The sequence below is a fragment of the Ascaphus truei genome, chromosome 10, assembly GCF_040206685.1.
Source record: "Ascaphus truei isolate aAscTru1 chromosome 10, aAscTru1.hap1, whole genome shotgun sequence".
Classification (NCBI taxonomy): Eukaryota; Metazoa; Chordata; class Amphibia; order Anura; family Ascaphidae; genus Ascaphus; species Ascaphus truei.
Window position 1 is genome coordinate 15,241,726 of NC_134492.1, and position 16,651 is coordinate 15,258,376.

At 41.0% G+C, this 16,651-nt stretch overlaps 1 protein-coding gene across 11 annotated transcripts in view; it reads left to right on the plus strand.

Moving 5' to 3' along the window:
• KANK4 (KN motif and ankyrin repeat domains 4) overlaps positions 1-16,651 on the plus strand; it is a 114,993-nt gene that overhangs the window by 76,048 nt on the left and 22,294 nt on the right. For all 11 annotated transcript variants that reach the window (XM_075615951.1, XM_075615952.1, XM_075615950.1 and 8 more), the window contains 5 exons: positions 196-307; positions 4,788-4,991; positions 9,188-9,275; positions 12,488-12,707; positions 14,003-14,145. In XM_075615951.1, the coding sequence (XP_075472066.1) occupies positions 196-307; positions 4,788-4,991; positions 9,188-9,275; positions 12,488-12,707; positions 14,003-14,145 (767 nt within the window). The remainder of the gene's footprint in view (positions 1-195; positions 308-4,787; positions 4,992-9,187; positions 9,276-12,487; positions 12,708-14,002; positions 14,146-16,651) is intronic.

A 16,651-nucleotide genomic window follows, 5' to 3' on the forward strand; every position in this document is an offset into this window, starting at 1 on the left:
GTCTGAAAATCCCCATTAAAGTTAATTGGGATTGTGGTCCGAAAACATCCCGGAAGGCCGCTGCGACGTGCACAGAATGACCTGAGTGACGTGTAACTTACTTATAAGCCGTAGTCATCAATCAGACACAATATAATTTTACACCATGGCAACTGTGGACTCCTAACTCCTATGTCTGACTTCCTATTTCACCAGAGGGATCCCCTAGCACCAGCCTGAAATCCATCATGAAAAAGAAAACCAGTAACTACCGCTCAGGAGGCAGTGGGGCAAAAAAGAATCTCCAGTTTGTTGGGGTCAATGGTGGGTAAGCATCAAATATGAAGCAAACAGTGTTAATTTGTGGACACTCCCTTCCCATTGTATGATTGTGTCTGTCTCTGTGTTCCAGCACTTGCAGTGTTCTCTGATACTTGAGCCCTGCTAGGAAAGTGAATATAAACGCAACATACTGCTTTAACCCTTTTATCTCTGCCCTCGACAATTAACACCTCCTCATTTATATGATTTAATGACGAGGAACCTTCTCAGTACAGGAGGAGCAAGTCGCTGAATTAGTTAAACAGCGCAAGTGGAAAGCGCATCTCAAATTGCTTCCCTGAAAACCTCAAGACATAGTTACAGGGGAAGTATTAATTTTGAAGAAAGAGGTCCTAAGGGATGTACAGGAGAGCTAGTGGAATACAGAATGGGTTTTGGCAGGAAATTGATAAGTCAGATGTTCACTTTAGTTTATAGTGTACTTTGGGAGCAGTTTTAATACAAGACTACTATACTTGAATTGTGTCTCTTCTCTTGCACAGCACTACATATATTACCCTAAATGGCACATACCTTTCTACAAAGAACTGCAGAGAAATTGTTCATCTTGATTTTGTTTTCATTTTTGGTCAAAAACATGTAGGGGCATGTTTACTAAGAGGTGCTATTGTATGACACCTTCCTGCGCTGGAAGGCACAATACGGTCCAGTTACTTATTATTACCTATTATGGCTCCTATTGTTATGTCACTTGTATTACTGCTGTAAAGTGCTATGTACACTGATGGCGCTATACAAACGAAAACAAGAAGGAGCGCAACGAGGAGACTGGTAAGTATAAAATAATTTATAGTATAAAATAGCAAAATATTAAAAACTCTCATCAAGTAACAAATACATCGGTACATCCACGGAACATCACTACAAGATGCAGTTCCTGGCTGGTTTTCTTCCTCCTAACACGGAATGTCCCGCAAACGAGCACAGCAGCTGGCGAAGCGTATGACGCGAAACGCGTAGAGGCTGCCTTCACCCTCGCACTGTGACATCACCACCAGTGCCTTCACTCAGCTGCCGAACAGCTGTCCTGCTAGGAGCCGGCGTTTCCATCAGCAGCTGTGCTCGTTTGCGGGACATTCCGTGTTAGGAGGTTGGAAGAATACCAGCCAGGAACTGCGTCTTGTTGTGATGTTCCGCGGGTGAGCGCCGATGTATTTCTATAAATTATTTTAATAGTTACCAGTCTCCTCGTTGTGCTCCTTCTTGTTTTCGTTTCCCAAGTATTGGCCAGTTGATCGCGGGAGGTTTTGGGGCAGCAGGAGGGACTCCCACTCAAGTCACTATACACCTGGATTCAGCGTGTGGGATACTCTGTGGCACTATACAAATAAAGATATAAATATGTACTTTGGGGCCCGAATAGCTCCGATGAGTAAATATGAGACATAACCTTTAACAACATTTACAAAGGCTTTTAATAAATAGCATAGTAAATATGGAGCGGTTTATGCTTAATCGTTTTGTAATTAACAGAGATGTTACTCAGGAGTCTTCGCTTACATTTGGGTGAACACAGCCATCTCCGGATAGAGTTATTTCTGACCTGCATAGCATATGAGTTTAGGTGGAAAAAGGACATGTTCATTGCGTTCATTCTTTGCTAAATTCTAGCTGCGTTGATACTTATACTATAAAGGTATTTATTTAAATTGATCCAGGGGAAGGCAGAAACTGAACGTAGAGCTCAAATGCGTCACTCTATTTAAATAATATTGGTTTATAATTCACAAGGAGTATGTGTCCAGGCAATTTTGGAGCAAACTTGATGCAAATAGTGTCGCTGCCACCTTGCATTTCAATAGCATTAGTGCATCAAAGAACTTTGCACACTATTAATCAGCGTGCGAGTTGGGTATTGTAAGTTAGAGGAAATATCTACTCAATCTGAGGTGGTGTAACTCTCCCTGGCCAGTTATCTGTGTCATAGGTTAGAAGACTTGACAAACAAGATTTGTACATGTGATGCAGTCACACGCAGACAAGCGTCGGATCCAAACAAACTGTTCTTTGCAGTGATCTGATATATTTCCTCACGGTGCTTGTGAAACTCACATCTTCCTCTAATTGCAAAACTGCACAATAAGAGGTCCAAGGATTTCCCATGTACAGTATGGTCTCCGGTCTCCCTGAAGCATTGGGGGCCGTATTTCTTAAGCGGTGCTCATTCATTTCAGTGGGGTATACGTAGTGACGGATTTCATATTAGGCCAGTGCCTGGGGCGGCAATATTTTTGGGCCGGCAAATGTTAATTTTTTTTTCCTTCCCCCCACCCCCCAAATTCAGAGGCCCTGCTCTCTGCCCCACTGATTTCCGCGGGAGAGCGCGGGGCCTTTGTAAAAGGTCTCTTAACGTCACCTCCACGCCACTCTACTCCTGCAGCTCGCAGTGTCACAGCGACGTCACATGATGACACATTGCCATGACAATGTGACGACATCACATGGCGTCACATTCTCATGGAAACACATAATTTCAGGCCGTGGCGCTGCAGGACGAGGCGGCCCCGGGGTAAGTGCCTATGGGCAGCAAAATGTTAAATCCTCCACTGGGTGTACGATGTCTGGTGGTAATTCAGTCATCTTAATCTTCTGATCTGACAAACGTACAGTGTACAGGTAATTCCAGTCTGCCGGAGACGCACAGAATGACAGAACACAAACCTAAATAAGGCGGCAGAGCAGCTGTCTGCACAGAGACATCTGATTTAAGACATTTAGACATTGGTAATTTTTTTTAACTCAGAAATATTTCCTGTTGAAAGCCAGTAATTCCTGCCTCATGAGTTTATTTGTGTGGGTTTTTTTTTTAATTTCAATTTATGTTCTTTTGGGGGACTGGTAATTTACGTTTTGGAGTTCTGATTATTCTGAAACAGTCACATTATGAAAAAGGTAGTGATATATTTACCTGCAGTTTTCTACAACAAACAAGAATATGATCCCTGGACACATGAGCTCAAAAGAAAAAGCTGACACAGAACCAGTTGCATTAATAAACCCATTTTTCCTTCCTCTCCTCCAACTGTTTTGAGGAATCTTCCGATATATTATATTACAGTCATTGTTAGTAACGTAGATAAGATTTGTGTTTTGTACATTTACCCATTGTATTAAATGTTTGGTAAATCATTTTTATACATTTAAATGTATTAGGATAACTGGCTTATTCTATATCAGGGGATGGCCACCTGCAGTTCTCAGGAGCTACCAACAGGTCAGGTTTTCAGGATATCCCTGCTTCAGCACAGGTGGCTCAATCAATCCCTGCTTCTGCACAGGTGGCTCAATCAGTCCCTGCTTCAGCACAGGTGGCTCAATCAGAGGCTCAGTCTTCAACTGAGCCTCTGATTGAGCCACCTGTGCTGAAGCTGGGATATCCTGAGAACATGACCCGATGATAGCTCTTGAGGACTGGAGTTGGCAACCTTTGTTCTATATCCATCGATTGGGCTTTTTTTGACTGAAAATTCCCAGTTGACTTCAAAATGGAATTTGGGCCGAAAATGGCTTGATCTGCCGCTTCAGCGGAAATAGAATAAGCGCTGGAATGTTTTTGCTAAAGCTAAAACATTATCAGATGGGCTTAGTAGTTTCTTTAAAACTAGAACCAGTCTAATCTGATCAGATTTCTGAGTACAAACGGATATTAAAGGGGGTACTGTCTCTGCACTTCCTACTTCCCGAGATTTTGGCAGTGCAGGCCGCATAACGCAGCAGGCCAGGAGATTGTGTGTAAAGCATCGCTATAAGTTAGTTTGTCATAAAACAGACACACAGAAGAATAGCGCGTCTCCATGCACCAACGTATAAAACTACTTGGTATGTGAGATGCTGGTCGTGTGTCATCTTCTTTTTTACAAAGAACACAATAACATATGTAAATTATATGTAATATTAAACTTTGGTATGCACCATGTATGTGCCCCATAAATATGTGCTCCATAAACGCGTCAAAATAGTTGCTCAAGTTTTTCTTGGTGTTAAAGACAAATGCAAGTAGGCGCAAACCATTTTGCGTGCATTCATGTCTGAACATGGGCGCACACCAAGCAGAGAATAGGAACCTGTGTGCCAGATGTAAGCGTATGAATAATGACAGACCAACGAGAGCCGCTAAGGATTTCAGGTGAGAAATAGTTTTTTGGACACTATGCGCTCTTTCAATTAATATTCAATCAAGATTCTTTACACCAAGCTCCCCACGTTTTAGGGTGGAACCAAGATGCAATTTGCTAATTTTCAGGTTCATCTGCAGCTTCAACCATGTGTGATGTTTTAAATAGAGTTGTTGATCCTGTGTGATGCAGGTGAATGAGTTTCCTGTTTTGACGGCAGATGAATCATAGTTCGGGAGCAAAGAATAAATGTCCCATTTTTTACATTTTCTTTTTTCTTTTTGAATATTTGATTCTGCCATTTATTATTTCACTAAAAGATGACGTATTAATCCAATTTGGTGTCCATAGTTATGAAACAACTTCAAGTGAGGATTCGAGCTCATCAGAAGAATATTGTGCTAATAAGAAGACTGATATTTCCACTGCAATACATTCCCAAGCTGCCAGTGATGAACAAACAGAGAATGTCATGTCGGACCCAGGGATTAAAGAGGAAGAATCTCAACAAGCTGCCGGTTCAACAGCGTCAGAAAGTCAAGAAAATCTACAAAGGTAACAACAACTAATGTAAAAATGTTACCTGTGACCATGAGATGTTTAATGACTATGTTGTGTTTCCTTATACTATGTGCCTTGTTTTTAGAGATAATAGAACTCAAGGTTAACCTAATTCTGCCCAGAATCATCGTGTCCCAAAAATTATTTTGTGTTGGAAGTTTCTTCTGATCATAAACTTCTGGTAATGATCGAGTCCCACACCAAAGTACGGGTTTCACTATTGTTATTCAGAAAGAGGTTATAGGCAATAGAATGACTGGAGAATTTGTGGAGACCCCAGTTGTGTTTTTGGGTGGAATGGATAAAGATAACTGTGAACTGCAATTTATTTTTCTATATTCTCTGGCTGCATTCAAAAGAAAATGAAAGATGCAGAATAAAATAGTTGTGACGTCATGAGTCGTGGATATTGGCGAACCATATACCTATTCCAATACTAAGGGCCATATTTACGAAGTGGTGCTATACCAAAAGAAACCTTCTGGCAATTTAGGGTTGCCAGGTGCCCAGTATTGAACCAGACTGTCCTGTATTTGGACACCCTGTCCAGTAAAATATGAGAGGTAATACTAATATTGGACATGTATGTGTATACCGGTATTACCTCTCTGGAGATAGTGACCTGATCTACTCTGCTGCTGGGTAATGCAGCCAATCAGGAGGAGGTGTCAGAAGCCTGAGGGTGGGGCAAAGGAGAGAAGGAAACAGCATGGAGCGGAGAGGTGTGTGTGTATGTGTATCTCTCAAGTGTGTCTTTGTGTGTGTGTCAAAGGGGTCACACCTTTCACTATCGTGTCCAGTATTTTTGGATACGCCACCTGGTGACCCTATCTGGCATCGTTCACTTGGGCCCAAATTTACTAGGCCCCATTTATTCTGGGCGAATAAAATGACGTTACTTAAAACATGAGCAGACGTTATTTTCCCTGAGCTAACATGGTATGCACAAATCCACTTATAAGCAAAAACTAATGTCTGTACTACATTTCATTAGCATAGATTTAATGTCACGTTACTGCAGCATAACATTGCGGTACTCCGATCCAGGCCCCCAAATAGGTATTTTGCTGGAATGAGCCACCTGTGCTGAAGCAGGGATATCCTTAGAACCTGACCTGTTGGTGGCTCTTGAGGACTGGAGTTGCCCACCCCTGCGGTAGGTGATGGAAATAACACCAGGAAATAATGCAGTTATTTAAATCCTGCCTAACGGGGCTGTTACATCCTCCCGGCCCTGGATGGGAGTAACGCCAGGTTTATCTATGCCAAATTATCTTTAGTGGCCATGTTCTGATAACGCCTCATTTGCATCTAATTATCACTAACGTCCCTGCAGTTGAAGCTGTGCTTCTAACATAACATTAATCTAAGTTAGAGTTCCGTTACTTACTTTAGTAAATACCCCGTCAACATTACCGAGAAGTTTACTGAGGTTAAAGCCACGTTAAATGCCCCAATGGAGCTCAGTAAATCTGGGTGTTGAATGGGCGTTACAGTGTATTTCAGTAAGGGAGTAGAACCGTTTAAATATGACCCTCAGTGCCTTCCCCAATGCAGTTACGTGTCCATTGGAGTCTTGTTGTGAAGCTGTAAGAAGCAAAAAGGTTTCTGAAAAAGCTAGGAACGTCTGTCTGTTTGTCCCTAAAGTTGCATATTTTGCTTTAGTGCATACACATTGTGTTTTCCATAACAGATTCCAGATGTGTGGGTTCCTTTGTACAGTAAGGCAGGGCTGGGAGACCTTGAACATTCTTCAGACATAAACAGCATTGTAAAATGTTATAATTATTATTTTAGACACGGAAGCCTTAAGAATGGTTTTAACTCCTTTGATGCCAGAAGGGATATACTCGGTGTGCTTGCTTGTCCTACATACTGTACTGGCAGATTAGGTTTAATGTTTGCTGATGGTCAGAGATGATTGGTCCAGTTTACTCAACCAAAGTTTAAACGTGTTGTTTTCTCAATCTCCGTTTATTGGGATGGTCTGCTGAGGACATCACTAAATGCATGTGAACAGGTCTCTGCTTATTATACAGCCCTTCAATTTCTATAATGCAGCATTGGAATCAACTCCAAATAGTAGTTTTATCAGGGCTAGTAAAAAATGTTCACCCTGTAGATCATGGGTGCGTAAACTATTTGAGCTGAGCCCCCTTTACCTCCTCCCCCCCATGCTTGTGCTCCCCTTACCTCTTTTGCCGGGGTCTTGTGACGTCAGATCGCCGCGTCGCTATGGTATTTGGCATAAAATGATGCCACGGGGTCATGTAATGTCACGTCACATGATCCCGCGGCATCATTTTACGCCGTGTTGCCATGGTGACGCGACACACCGAGCCTCTGAATCCTGGTACGTGAAGTTGCAGAGGCCTCAGGCGATCCCCCCGACATTTAATTGAAATGCCTTGGGGAAGAGCGCAGGGCCTCTGCAACCGCCCGCGCCCCCCCCCCCAGAAAAATCTCACGCCCCCCAGTTTGCGCACCCCTGCTGCAGATGGCTCTAAACACACTATGTGCTAGAGGGGAACTGTACCCCATTGCAGAGAAGGAAAGGGATAACACTTCTCAAGTACAAAATTATGTCAACACAGCATTCATTTGTACAGCCAATCTTCCAGAGTTCCCAATCTTGAAGCTCAGATCCAGGTTAAACCAAAAGCCTTATTGTGAGTGCAGGTCTCCAGTGTTCATTACAAACGCCCATAGCATTTTGGTTTGTATATTTTGAGACGTCAGATCTTAAAGCAGCAGTCCAAGCTTCCATTTAAAAAAAAATAATCATAATTTTCCCTTTAAAGCTGCAGTTCAGGCTCCCGTTTTTTTTTTTTTTTTTTTTTTTTTTTTAACTTGAATAGTTTCATGTGGGCAATCTCTACTTACCTAAAAAACTGCATAGCTGCCGGTTAATTCGTTCTCCGTCTATTGATCGGCAAAGTTTGGCAACATCTTTAAATATGGGGAATGTAAATCGTTGCTATAGGAACAAGCATGCTTGTTAAAATAGAATACAAGAAAATTGGTCTTTCAAAGTTGTTGTTTTTTAAAACAGAAAATGCTAAAAGTATTTTTTATTACTACAGAACTGATTTATTAAAAAAAACACACATGCAGGATATTGCCTGAACTGCAACTTTAATATGTGCATCAATACAATCCACACAATGATAAGTAATTAGCTTAGTTGCCGATCGATCCGTTCTCCTGTGATGTATCGGCAAAGATTCTGTTCGGGGGTTAACTAAATGGCTGTCAATGCAGCAGAAGAGGACCAAAGATGCAAAGTTCTGTGGGGAAGATCATGTGACCAGGCAGTCACTAGATACAATTGGTGCACTGCTAGAGAGAGGGCCGGGCTCAAAAAGGGGTGTGCCAGAGCCTGTTTCAGAAGAGGAAGGGGATGTGACTTTATAAATGGTTGCTATAGAAACAAAGAAGGCTTGTTACATTATAATACATTAAAAATGTCATTCATAGTTGTTTAAAAAAAATCTGCAAGTATTTTCTCATAGTACAGAACTGGTTTATTTAAAAAAAACACATGTAGGTTATTGATTGGACTGCAGTTTTAAAAACAATTTAAAGACATTAAAATAAGTTTTTTAGGGTGCAGACGGACGGTCATTCCATGTCTAAATAGAATGGCATCTATGTTGCATTAATGCTGAGACTTATGAACAAGTGCACAGCACTGTCATTGATCATACTCATTTTTGTTCTGGTAATTAAATGGTATTTGTATGTATGTTAGACTGTTTGGAGACATTGAACTTCTCTCTGCTATATCATAGAAAAAGGTAATCTCAATATGTCCAGAAATGATCAAAGACAATAGCTTAGAAAACATGTGTTAAAGCGTAACAGTAGGGTATGTTACCAAATTCTAAGGAGAAAGCATGTTCTTTTGAAGGGAAAGGGTTATTAGTTCCCACCAGCATAGAAGCAGGAGGCATCGAGTCATGAGTGCATATAGTTATTCACCTTTATACCAAGTCATTTTAGGATCATCTCATTGAGATTGAATAATGAAGCAGGACTCTTCATGACTAAGGGCCTTATTAACTCCTTTGTTACCAGGGGTTCATGGCATTGCAATGACACGGGTTAATCAGAATCTGAAGGAAGTATACTGTATACATTTTTTAGAGGGCTGATCTTAATTTCTGTGTACCTGTGTTATTCCCATATAGATATACGGTGGGAGATGTCTTTCGCAGTGAATGCCAGTTATTAAGCAGTCACCTTGCAGAACTAAGGACCACCACAGATCACCAACTGGTACAGCTGGCTTCTTCCAATCTGTTACTGTTCTTTTGTCTTCTTGCATGTCAGAGATATGGCTGAGAAAGTCTGCAATAGAGAGGTGTCTTCAAATGTGGTGTGAGATATTGGTTTGCAAATTATTATGCTTTAAAAGAAATGTGCGAATGGGCACATTCCTCATAATGTTTCTCATTTCCTCGAAATTGTGCCACTTTTTGACAACATTTTGCGAGAACAGCAATATATAAAGAGTAATATGACTTAAATTTTGGGTCATAGGACCTGTATGTTGACCTTTAAAGTGTACAACAAGCGACAGAGTGTACAATGCTTTGGCCAAAGGGTTACACTAAATTACCCTTTTTCAAGAGAATATACAAGTATTTTACTGTGTATTTTTGTCATATTGGATGTAGCATTGGGCTTCTCTGTCGCTTGTTGTATACATTTGCCACGCTCAATAGCACTCCTTTTTGACACTTATATACATATATATATTGTGTAGGCTCAGAGGTTCCCCAAAAGAGCTTGCTGGGGTTCTGTGTATTGTTTGTTGACTTTTAATGTGTGGCATATTTTTTTGCAAAGTTTTCACATTTGCGCTAATTGTGTGGCAAAACACAATACAGCAAATGTTACCAGATTGTAAACTTCTGTGAAAATGTTGCATATCTCTACTCAGCAATGGATCGCCGTCCTCTTTAATAGTACAGGGTATAGGAAAGTCTGCAGACAAAAGCTTCAGATCAGCGACCTCCCCAGTAACTTGATAGATATTATTATATCCTATAAATATTTCCCCCACTGATGTGGCCCAGTTGTAGTAATGGTAGATAAATGAGGAACAAGCAGAAGCCAAAGCTTTCTTCAGTATGATGTGATTAAACCCATTAGAGAATAATTTTCAGTAAGAGTTTGGCCATAAGGTGTTCCCTTTCATCATGGGATTCTCATTACCCTTTGAGATTTCATATAATGATAGCATTATGTGCTGTTATATTATGGTAATGCTAATGCAACCACCTAATGGAATTCAAAAGTCATTGATATAAGTGGCCTTCCACATCTATTCGCAGGGTAGAGTCTGCACTGTAGTAGCTGTGACTTTGTATGTCTAAAACAGACATTTTATAAACTGCTAGCTCCCTTCACGGCGTGTCTTTTATATACTTCTGACCAGCCACAAATTCAACTGAGTTGACTGAAAAAGTAGAACTCTTAATTCCTATCACACTGCAGGAGTTGAATTATCGAATGCACAACCCCAGCAAACTCTAAACCCAAAACCCACCATATCATATATATATATTTATGTCAAAAGGAGTGCTACTGGGCGTGGCCAAATGTATCTAACAAAAGACAGAAAAGCCCAATGCTACATCCAATTTGACAAAATATACTGTATAGTAATCAGTTGAATACTACAATGATAATATTCTCATAAACAAGGGTCATTTGGTTAAACCCGTTGGCCAAAGTGTTATAAGCCTGCAAGCCATTGTCAAGGCATGCCCAAACTTTGCAGGTCCTAACACTAACCTGTTGAAACTTCTCTTTTACCTGTGGGGAGGGAGAGTGACTATGACAGTGAGTCCATCCATACAGCACAATGAAAGAACCTTCCTGGCTTTAAAAAGTGGGGAGGGGCGAGCTTAAACCCTGGGAAGAGGGGCCTCCAACCTCCAACCAACTGATACCAGTTGAAAATGAACAAACGCACAACCCCAGCAAGCTCTAACCCCAAACCCATCATATATATATATATGTCAAAAGGAGTGCTACTGGGCGTGGCCACGCAAAGTTTGGGCATGCCTTGACAATGGCTTGCAGGCTTATAACGCGTTGGCCAAAGGGTTTAACCAAATGACCCTTGTTTATGAGAATATTTATCATTGAAGTATTCAACTATATATTGATTAGTATATATTTTGTCAAATTGGATGTAGCATTGAGCTTTTATGTCTGGAGTTGAGTTATCAGCAGATAATTCCAGAGTCTGTTCAGCCATTGACCCCTAAAGTGACTGTATAGTAAGAATTGAAACCCCTGCAGTGTCCAAAATGAATAAAAAATCATAAATGTATTGCTGTAAATCCTTGTTAAAGTGGAGTATACTTCACCTCCTTGGGAGAGGTTTGTGTCACATTAAAGCTGCAGTTCAGTCTTTTTTTTTTTTTTTATTTATTTTTTTACTTCAATAGTTTTATGTGTGCAATCTCTAATTACCTAAAGAACTGTATAGCTGCAGGTTAATTCGTTCTCCATGTATTGATAGGTCGAAATTTGGTGACATAATTAGTGAAGGGATCTGTTTATATTCTGCTGGTCTGTCAGTGGAAGCTCATGAATATTCATGAGCAATCCTGCACTGACATGTGCTAGAGGGAGGGCAGGGCTGACAAAGGGGTGTGCCAGGGCTTGTGACAGGACATGAAGGGGCAGTGCCTTAGCAAATGGCTGTTAAAATAGAATACAAGAAAATTGGTCTTTAAAGTTGTTTTTTTTTAAAACAGAAAATGCTAAAAGTATTTTTTCTTACTACAGAACTGATTTATTAAAAAAAAAAACACATGCAGGATATTGACTGAACTGCAGCTTTAAGGAAAACCTACACATGTACATTATAACTTAACCCTAAAGAAAGGGATACTTAATAAAACGAATGTAACGCCCCGTTAATTCAGTACAGCAAACCTTCACTCAGCCAATCCGTGACTCCGAATGAAGGCCTCTATGTAATATTGTATGAATATTGTCCTTGGGCTGGAGAGGAGTTCAGCTGTATTGAGCTGAATGGGTCCAATATGTTCTGCAGCATGGGGAAACCGCTTCACAGCATATTACATCGTTGTATATACACCTTCAAAGAAACCCCAAAGCAGTTAAATCAGCTCATTTTTATGCCCATCCATAGTCATTTTATCCTGCATTGTATACCACATACTGCAAAGCATCTAGTATTTTTCAGGACCAACAAAGATACCAGACCTGTTCCTATTTTTGAAAGCATTTGAGCATTTCCATGTAAGCATGTGGATGAGCACTAGAGATTTATAATCCACATTGGCAATAAATCTCTGATTTATATTAAGCCCACAGAACATTTTTCCGTGGCGACATTATTTCTCATTTGTGGTCGTCCCTGGATTGTTTAGGGATAGACATCATGGTTTGGAAGGAATGAAGAGCAGAGCTGGTAACTAATAATAACTATTTTACTGTTGTAGAGACAAACCTTCTATACTGTCTGCCAAGAATGGTTCAGGGTCTCCAGCCAGAAGTCGTCCAGCCCTGATCCTGTTGCGGTGTATCTGGAAGAATTCAGATCAATCAGTCCGCAGCTGTTACAAATGGTTGTCAATATCGCTGACGAAAATGGGAACACTGCCCTTCACTACAGCGTTTCCCATTCCAACTTCGGGATTGTTAAACTCCTGTTGGAGACAGGTGGGAAAGACTTTCTACTTGCATTACAGTGTACCTGAAGCATGCGGTTTGCCCTTCAAAGCTTTGGTTCCAACACAGGGGCAGCCAACTCCAGTACTCAAGGGCCACCAACGGGTCAGGTTTGAAGGATTTCCCTGCTTCAGCACAAGCGGCTCAGTCATTTACTGAGCCACTGATTGAGCCACCTGCGCTGAAGTAGGGATATCCTGCAAACCTGACCTGTTGGTGGCCCTTGAGGACTGAAGTGCGCCACTCCTGCTCTATGATATTGCTGTTCCTGTCAGCAGTTCCAAGGAACATTTGTAATAAGGCTGTTCATATTAAAGTCAACATTCTTGGCACTTGCTACTTTAGTGCCATGCTCTCTGTCATTTCATAAGTAAGTGGTGGAGTATCTGGTACAAATTGGTACAGCGGCAGAGCACTTCAGTCAGGTACTTGCTGGGGGCTGGAGAAGCAGAACAATCAGGCTGTGCAGCTGCAGGCAACATGCTGACACTGTGCCCAGGACTGATAGAAAGCTTTCTAAATGTATCGTATTGGTACTCAGCACAAACACTGCAAGATTCATCTGTCTGTGTTTATTTCCGACTGTGAATCGTTTAAAAAAAAAAATCTTTTATATTAGACTTCTGTAGTTACAAGACTTTGAAGACACTGCTCGTTAATTTCAGTGTGTGTAAACCCCTTCAAGGCCAGAAGACTTGTAGCTATTGGTTTGTATTAGGCCGCGATTATAGTGAGCGCGACGGTGCGTGCCATTTGCACGCTGCGCGGAAAAAAAAGTGCAGCAGCTGATCTGGGCCGGCCGTAGTGCGCACGACGCATAGCGACCGCGCAGCAGATTTTTCAAAAGACAAATGATTTCAGGGTTTTTTCCCGTCGCGTGAGCGGCTCAGTCAATGAGGGCGAACCAGCCTGGCGCCGCATCCGCCACGCCTCCCCATCGCCTCCATCTCAGTGCACCCATCGCTCGAGGGACAGGCGCATGCGACGCTGTGCGCTCCGTTCCGCGCCTACTACAATCTTAGCCTTATATTGTTAGCTGTGCTCAAGAAACAATATACAGTACATCACATACAGCCGCCACTTTGTATGTTTGTGATGGAATTTAAAGAGTTATTGGCATTTGCTGTGATTGTTGCTCTGTGTTGGGATAGATTTGACGTCTCCAGCAAAACGCTGGGATAGAACTCAATCGAAGTATTATGGCATCATGAGAAGTTTGGGGGATTATTTTTTCGTCAAACCAACTATTTCTGTATCCGAAAAAACATTCTCCATTTCTTTCTCAGGATTATGTGATGTGGATCATCAAAACAAAGCAGGATACACCCCAGTAATGCTCACCCCGTTGGCTTTAGCAGAGACTGATGAAGATATGGAAGTGGTTCTGGCACTTCTAAATCATGGAAATGTTAACATATGTGCAACGCAGGTACATGATATTATTGTTTCGCATACATCATTTGTGTTATGCTGGTGACAATTATTGGTGATGAGTTTATTGTCAGTTATTACATGGATGCAGTGATGTCTACAGCATAAACGTACAGGTTTGAATCAGATCATTTTACAAAGTTAAAAATTGTAGCAAAGAGAATGACTTCCAGAGGTGGGAACCCCATGAATATTTCGGGTGAATTCATTCATCGCATGAGATAAACATTTTTCATCGTCCTAGGCATACTTGCTCACTTGACAGCACCTATCATTTCAAAGCATCTTGCAGCCACTTCTGGGGTGGACATTTAGGATTGGAATTGGCAATTCCATGTGTATGGCGGGTGTGAGAGAAGAGACGTTTGCCCACGGGTGCACAGGGAGATTTGCCCAGGAGTAAGTGCTTGAGATTAGCATGAAACCTACATGCTGGTGTATTTAAGACAAACAGCCCAAGCAGTTATCCCTGCCATGGCTATTGCCTCGCTGAATAACACGAGGACCATTCTATGTCATACCAGATATATTTTCTCAGCAATATTCCAGTGCAGTCACATATGCAAATACATATATATTTATATATAAATATACATACATATTTATACCTAATAGTGATCAATGTCTTATGTGGACAGGGAGGGGGCGGCATACAGTGTGCTAGGGTAAGGTGAAGGTGTCAGTCCCGAATATTAAACGGTAGTTCTGAATGAAATAGGCAGCTCCTTGTGATTAATTAAGCCATGAAGTCTACTCTTACAGCCCTAACTGTTATATACATGTAACAATACATCATCCGCCCAATAAATTAACTGAAGCATAACCTACAGTGCAATCAGAAGATGACTGAAAGGTTTGTGTATCTGTATGAATAAATACACCGCAGGAAACTGTAGAGCAATGCAATACCTGTCAATATACTAGAGAGGAATACGAAAGAATCTTGGGGTTTGATTATGAAGTTATATACTGTAGGTGTTAATTTATAAATCAGAGCCAAATGTCACTATTGAACTGGTTTGTGTCTGAGTGGAGAACTCGATCCCCACCTGAGTTTCAAAGCTGCACTTTAATGTATTCTAGTTTCTCCATAAACCAGGTTCTCCGCAAATACTCAATTACATGCCACTCACAGAGAATTTACTGTAAGTCAAGAGAACATGCTGCAAGATACTGTGGCAAAGCATCAAAAAGTGGCCCACAGTCTGTACATGATAGTTTTGGAAGCTATAATATATATAATTTGTTTTAAAGTGGTTACAGTCTAATAGTAGTGGTACTCAGTACCTCGTAGTACCATTTCATTTACAAACCAGTACCATTACTATTTCAGTTACACACTTACAACACTCTCTGCCCAGTCCCTAGAAGAGAACATTGCACAAAGACTCTCCCCCTTTCTGTTTGTGTAGGATAAAGGTAGTATACATTTTTTTTTAAATATGCTTTAACAAGCTGTGGCTCAATGTGTAATAAACATAGAAATAAAAATAATCAGTACACTACTTCTTCTAAAGCCATTTCGACCACTGATCAGAAGAGTTTAAGATAAAGATAACATTAAATGCTTTTCTGTCAGCAAAGGGTATAAAGCCATAATCTACCCACATGTTTGTTTGGGGGGTGTAGGGGGGTTGCATTCATTTTTGTACAGAATTGGAAATTGGGGTTGTCCTCCAGAGCTGAAGCGAGCTATTTTTAGGTCTATGTGTTTAAGCTCCCGCTCAGGAAATCGAAGTGGCTGCCCAACCCTGCCAATCCCATAGGCCAATAGACAATAGCAAGCTGCAATGGACGATGTTGCGGGTTTCTTTAAGGTGACTGCAAGTGCCATCTTTGAAAATCCAGGAAGCAAAACTAGCAACTAAAAGTATCCCCAGAAATGTGGGGTCCCCAGAGGGTAATATAGCACAGTTGCAATCAGGTGGACTCCCCAGATCGGATTATGTTAAAACATCGATATTGTAAGCAGAGGGAGCCAAGCACAACAAAAATATAAAGGTAAAGTTAATGCAAAAAGGTCATTTATTGACTACACAAGTCAAAGTATCCAAAAAACTTCAATATTGAATTTGGCGGGAATGATCTTTGTTTGCTAACTGTATTTGTATCTTTAAACATAGGCCCCCAAACTACAGCTAGGGTGAGAGGGTTATTCCAAATCATAGTTACTTCTGCACATTGTAACCAAGCTACAGTACAAATAGGGACGCTACTGTTCCTAAATGCTAATTGATTAAGGGAAGTGCCAAAGTAATACAGTCGCAAACACTGGAACCTTGTGTTCTGTCATTTATATGGATGTATTCATGCTGATGTCACATGCAAAAATGTAACCAAAAGGTCTCCCAAAAGCTAAAGATGCCCTTTCTTCTCTGTCGTTTCTGTGCTAAAGCTATATCTCTAAACTTGTAAAATCCACCAGATGCATTAATAAATCACGCCAACTAATGACATTTGTTAAGGCAATGGTGAAATTAATAGTAAAATGACAAAATGCATGA